Below are 6,271 nucleotides of genomic sequence, written 5' to 3'. Positions count from 1 at the left end.
GATCGTCATGCTAGTATGTTGATTAGGTGGTTTTGTATTTTCATATAGGTATGCTGATCTTCCCTTGCTGATGCTATTCATAGTTTTATTCAAATTAATTTTTTGAGATTGGTTTGCTTTTGTACTGTCAGTTTCGGTTTGTGTTTTAGTGAACGCTTCCGAAGAAGCTGTAAAGTGAAACATTAAGTGTTTAATTAAATAAAAACATTTTCGTGTTATAGGAAACATCACTTTGTGGAAAACTTTTAAGAAATAGATAAACTCGCGTTCGAATGAAGAAGATACCTAAACATGTCATTTCTTACTTCAAAAGTTAATATTTCTAACACTGAAAATATATTTCCAATAGATACATCTTCTCTCAAAATAGCTTTCCTCAACTTGTACTGCTCTCTATATTGCACAATTTTTACTCACCACTAGCCTTGATACTTCCATGTGGTTTAGCTACACTATAGCATACAAATGAATATGCAACAACCCTCCACCAACAGGAGTGCCATACACCCTGGTAGCCCAGCTGACTTCCTGTATGCAGAAGAACCCAATCTTCCCTTCGAGATTAGGTACAAAAAAGTGGGAAGGATGAGCAGGAAATGTGGGAGGAGGTAAGTATCTATCAGAAATATGTTTTCAGTGTAGGAAAATATTAATTTTCAATAGATATCTTACCTCCAATCACAAAATAGCTAGAATCCCACAATATCCAGATGGATTGACTGGTGTAAAGTTACCTAGATGAGTACCCTTCAGATGGTGTCTGAAGAGCACCCATGGAGTGTGTTTTATAGTAAAGCCACTTTGGTCTATCTGTTATGTTTACCGCGTGGAATCGAACCCCGGAATTTAGCGTCGTAAGTCTGTAGACTTACCGCTATCTCACTGTGGGACTTACTAATCATGAATATGAGACTTAAATTCTTAGGTAATTATTTTTTGGTGTAGCGAACTGATCAATGACATTAGAACCGATAAATCAAAATATGTTAATTGTAAACTTATTGCTCACACATATTAAGGTGATTACAATTTAAATTTGAAATATCAAAGGACCAAAGATGCCAGCGCTGGCTACGGCGATAAAGGCACACAGAACAACCTAAAAACAAACACAGGTGATATACGAATTCTGATTTTCAAACAGTAAAATTATCATAGTAAACTTTCTTGAATCTTAATATGTTAAAACTACAGATTTTTGAATTTAAGTTAATCACCAGTTAATCATTTCAATTCCATTATTTTACAAGATTTTATTAGACCAGTTCTATGCTGTACAGTTATTATAGCAGAATATTTTCATTATACATAGTTTACACTGCTTACTTGGTCTAATTAACAGTAATAATTGATACTATAATATCTTGAAGTTTACATTTTAAGTCTGAAAATACTTAAAGCGCTGTTAACGTTGGTTCGAGTAAACTTAGGAACACAATAATATTTATACTTACAGCAGTTTTCATGATGAAAATTTTGGTGAAGTGATTAAAGCTACTAGCTGAAGAGATCAACCTGTTGAAGTGGAGAAATGATGGAGATTTGGAGTCCAGGCTTCCTATTTATACAGTTTTAAAATCATTCCCTTTTGGTGCATTATGGCCTGCAGAAGGCGATGCAAGGTCAGCAAGGACACTATATGAACAACTGTCAACTTGTTTGACAAGTTTGTACACTAGTTATTCAAGGATTTCTTGTAGAAAGTTTCCATGTTTTGGTTTTACACAAATTTTTTCTTGTTAATCTACAATCCAGTTATATAATAAAGATCTGTAGGTCGGGAATGGGCTTTTAATATTAGTGAACTACCACCAGGTGTTATTATCCAATAAGGTTATTGCTGCATGGATAATAATAATGTTGAATGAAATAGAACTGATAACTGGTCAACCTTCGTAATAACGAGACTGTTCATAGATAATCTCACTGGTAAAGCACCTGTTGTGAATAGAAACATCTGATAGAGAGAGAGAGAGAAAAAAAAGTAAACAAGTTTTTGGTCTGATTCTATGGTCATTGAGAATTCGTAGAATTCGGCTGGTTCGTGCATTCGCTGTAGGCATCAACACTTACTCTGGTCACTTAACCGAAGCGTAACTGCCTTTCCTAATCTTATAGTAAACAACATTTATTTGTTACATTAACTGCAACATGATCTCATGCTGTTGTGCCATATGTATTGAAAGCCACCGTAGTTGATTCTTCTTACATTTAGTTGATGGCCATAGGTAGTGTTTGGTTTGCTGTTACTCAAAATATTTTAGCATTTCATATTAAAATGTCATTGATTGGAAGAAAGGTTTGCCAGTGTCGCCTAGAACAGGAAAGGGGTGTATGATTGTGGCCATTGTATGAAGTGAAACGTATTAATTCCATAGATGTATTCCAGAGATTATAAATCGCAGTTGCACATTTTGAAGGCATTTGGGTAGGTTTTATACATTGGCTCTCATATAGGTAGATAAACAACGCTTCTATGCGTTTTCTGATATTTCTTTTTTCTAAAGTTAGATTAAAGAAATGCTCGTAGGAGGAGCTCTAGGTCCAGCCGGAATCGCAGGAGCTGGTTTCGCCGCTGGTCCTGCCTTAGCCGCTGGTCCTGCCTTCGCCGCTGGTCCTGCCTTGCCGCTGGTCCTGCCTTGCCGCTGGTCCTGCCTTCGCCGCTGGTCCAGCTTTTGCCGCCGCTCCTGCCTTCGCTGCAGCTGCCCCCGCTGCTGTGACCGGAAGCTCTGCCATTACTGTTAGTACTGACAACCAGCGTGCCCTTCCTGCTGGAGGAGCCCTTGGTGGTCTATATGGATATGGATATGGTCTTGGAGGTATCGTTGGCCCTGCCGCCTATGGAGCCTACGGTGGTTACGCTGCCCCTGCCGCCTATGGAGCCTACGGCGCTTACGCCGCCGCCCCTGCTGCCTTTGTTGCCCGTCCCGCCGTCGCTGGATTAGGTGGTTTTGGTCTGAGTGGCAAATACCACTAAAATCAGTTCATTTACAGGTAACTAAGTAACACTAGATTTCCGATAATATGCCCTTTTGTTTGTCATGAGTAATGCAACAGGATGAATTACAAAATATATGGAAAAAAAACCGAAACTAAGAGAAAACTACATTTCTATATATTTCATAACTTATTACAATTCCGTATTTATAGCACGAATGATACAGTTGTTCATGTCCGCAATATATATTTAATATACTAAGTACTACAGTTGTATATGTGTCTCAACATCAATCTGTTTAATGTAGAATACTATTTTCCTAACCAAGACTAATGCAAAAAAAGAATAATTTTTTAAAGTTCAATTTACAGAAGAAGTTCAAACGTGTTCCAATGTACAGAAACTTGAAAGAGTGTGATGTTCTAAAAAAATATTTTTCAGATGCAGACAGGAAACACCAAGAATGACAGTTGGATGGTTGGCTACTCAAGGCTACGATTCTTTTCGTTAGTTCAATATGTACTTAAAGAAAGTAATTGAAAGACATCTTTGAAAAATAATTACAGAAAAGCTTTATTGGTGAATTTTACATTATACATTTTAGTCTTGATAACTGTCTTTTAAAGACAGATTTAAACCAAGTAATTCTTAAACTCAAAACTCGTGACTTTCCATCAGTGCTAGGTATACTAGGATATAGGTTCATGCTACATTAGTGAGATGCATATGATTTCGCTGCTCTGTCACTCCACCAATTACGATGTTTATCAGGCTTGATAATAGCGACTTTTTAAAGTCGTCAGCACGACTTATGAAAATATAATTACTCTCGACTAAAGAGACCTGAGCTGAGTTTTAGAATTTTTTTCTCTCTCTTAATATGTTACTAATAAATAAAACATTCCTGGTTTCATTATATACGGCCAGGTGGTTAGGGGGCTTGTCTCGCAATCTGAGGGTTGCGGGTTCGAATCCCCGTCTCACCAAACATGCTCGCCGTTTCAGCCGTGGGGGCATTATAAGGTGACGGTCAATTCTCCTATTCATTTAGTAGCCCAAGAGTTGGCGGTGGGTGGTGATGACTAGCTTGCCTTCCCTCTAGTCTTTCACTGCTTAATTAGGGACGGCTAGCGCAGATAGCCCTTGTGTAGTTTTGCGCGAAATTCAAAACAAACCATTGAATCATTCTTATCATGGAAGAGTGCAGTTCCAAGGTTCGAAACTAATACAGTTTTGCTAAGAAAACATTATCCTATTAAATTACTCGGATCATTATATTTATATATTTGGCTCATCTACTGTTTTATTGTTTTAGATGTGCAAGCAACTGAGAAGCAGTCGTTTGAAACAAAGAATGGTCACTTTTACTTCAATAAATTAAGAATAAAACTATATGAATTATGATTATTCTTGTTTCTTTCACACCTAAACATGTAGATACATAGTTTAGCTCAGATTGTGGTATTACCAACAACTAATTATCTTACATGTAGTTGACACTTTTTATAGATTTAAAACTTTATTCCCCAACTCTGATTTATTAAAAATCATAACAGGACAAACGTATAACTGTGTGTTTTTGTTTTTATATAGTGAAGAGATAAAGATGAATGTAAGACTGTATTTGGCCAATTATAATAAATAGACAGAGCTGATAAATAAGCAAGTTGCTATGAGATTATGATAAATATATATATTCCTAATAGAAATATATAATTATCTTATTTTGAATTCGATGATCAGTAGATTAAGTTGTCAGTTTGTACATTGGCTTAGACAGGGATAGAGCTAGGATTGACCTAATCAGTATGGTTACATCAGCAATGGATCGGGTCGCTTAATACGTGGCCGCAATCTGCGGGTCATGGGTTCGAATTCCGTCACCAAACATGCTCGACCTTTCAGCCATAGGGGTGAGGAGCGTTATAATGTGATGGTTAATCCCACTTTTTGATGGTCAAGAATAGTCCAAAGGTTGGCGGTGGGTGATGTTGACTGTTTTCTTTTAGTTTATCACTTCTAACTCAGGGACAGCTAGTGCAGATAGCCCTTGATAAACTTTGCAGGAAATTCAATAAAGAAACAAACATATAGTAGGTTAAATTTTGTGTCAGTTAAAGGAAAAATAATGTTACATTGCGACGTAATTTCGAAGTAAGTTATTTGATGCATTTCTTTATAGAAGGTCCTAATATTGAGACAACTTGTTTATACAGCCTCAATTTGACAACATCACAGTGATCTTGTTCTCAAGACATTTCCCACAATGCCTCAAATGAACAATGTGTTTCTTAGCCTTTTACTCGCCCTTTTAACTCTCTGTAATTGCGCTATATAATGTCATAAAAGGACTTTTAAACACATACAGAGAAATATTTCCCTGTTCTAGCATTGAAATGTCTTGGCTTCAGTGTTCACTTTATAATTATTTGGTTTGTTGTTAAGCATAAAGTTACACAATGGGCTATCTGTGGTCTGCCATCGCTGGTGTCGAAACCGAATTATTAGCGTTTTAAGCCCTTAAATTTATCGCTGAGCCACAGCAGGCTTTAAAAATAAATTCGTCAGGTTGTTTTTGCTTCTTTTTTTTTCAGATACGAGTAAAGTAACGAAAAAAACTAAAATTCAGTAAATTCGTTATAAAATGTCCTATTTAACGAATTAATAACTTTTACTGCGACTATATTACTAGCTAAATATATATTTACGTGAGCAAAAATTTGATTATAATTAACCGGTTTATAAAATACTCGGGTTGATGAAAATTTAATCGTCCCTTTCAACCGCCCACCCCCCTTCTCGCAGTGGCACAGCGGTATGTATACGGACTTATAATGCCAGAAACTGGGTTTCGATACTCGTGGTGAGAAGAGCACAGATAGCCCATTGCGTAGCTTCGTGCTTAACTACAAACAAACAAAACCCTTTTAACAATTCAATTCAACTTTAAAGATTACTTTATCCGTCGTTATCACTATTGAATAATGGAAGATGTTGAAGACAGCATTTGTGTCTAGCATGATGGCACGTCTGACCTAGTGATTAGTGTGTTGGGCAGTCTCAAGTAAAACATAAACGGCACTGCCGTCCAAAGCAGGTGGTACTGCCTTTCGAAACTGCTCTTTTGAGGGTAAGCCATAAAAGAGTAATTTCGAAAGGCTTCATTAGAATATAGAATGTGTCAAGTGGAGCAGACGAGAAAGTTCACGATTGTGGGATGTTTTTTTGTCAATTGAACAAGAGTGGTTTGTTTGTTTGTTTTAAATTTCGCGCAAAGCTACACGAGGGCTATCTGCTCTAGCTGTCCTTAATTTAGCAGTGTAAGACTAGAGG

At 36.9% G+C, this 6,271-nt stretch overlaps 1 protein-coding gene across 1 annotated transcript; it reads left to right on the top strand.

Annotated features, from left to right (window-relative positions):
• The first annotated feature begins 2,520 nt into the window (after nt 1-2,520).
• On the top strand, nt 2,521-3,469 carry LOC111085133 (elastin-like). Its single transcript, XM_022382446.1, has 3 exons — nt 2,521-2,596; nt 2,649-2,994; nt 3,380-3,469. Exons 1-2 carry the CDS (start codon nt 2,521-2,523, stop codon nt 2,975-2,977), a joined length of 405 nt encoding a protein of 134 aa, XP_022238154.1. The 3' UTR covers nt 2,978-2,994; nt 3,380-3,469.
• The last annotated feature ends 2,802 nt before the right edge of the window (nt 3,470-6,271 follow it).

This window comes from Limulus polyphemus, unplaced genomic scaffold (assembly GCF_000517525.1).
Source record: "Limulus polyphemus unplaced genomic scaffold, Limulus_polyphemus-2.1.2 Scaffold249, whole genome shotgun sequence".
In the NCBI taxonomy this organism is placed as follows: Eukaryota; Metazoa; Arthropoda; class Merostomata; order Xiphosura; family Limulidae; genus Limulus; species Limulus polyphemus.
This window is presented reverse-complemented; position numbering and strand designations above follow the sequence as displayed.

Bases quoted from the DNA above. Each gene is read 5' to 3' on its own strand.
- LOC111085133 (XM_022382446.1), top strand. From the start codon at position 2,521: ATGCTCGTAGGAGGAGCTCTAGGTCCAGCCGGAATCGCAGGAGCTGGT. The intron at 2,597-2,648 runs GTCCTGCCTTCG...GCCTTGCCGCTG, and splicing joins TGGTCCTGCCTTAGCCGCTG to GTCCTGCCTTCGCCGCTGGT.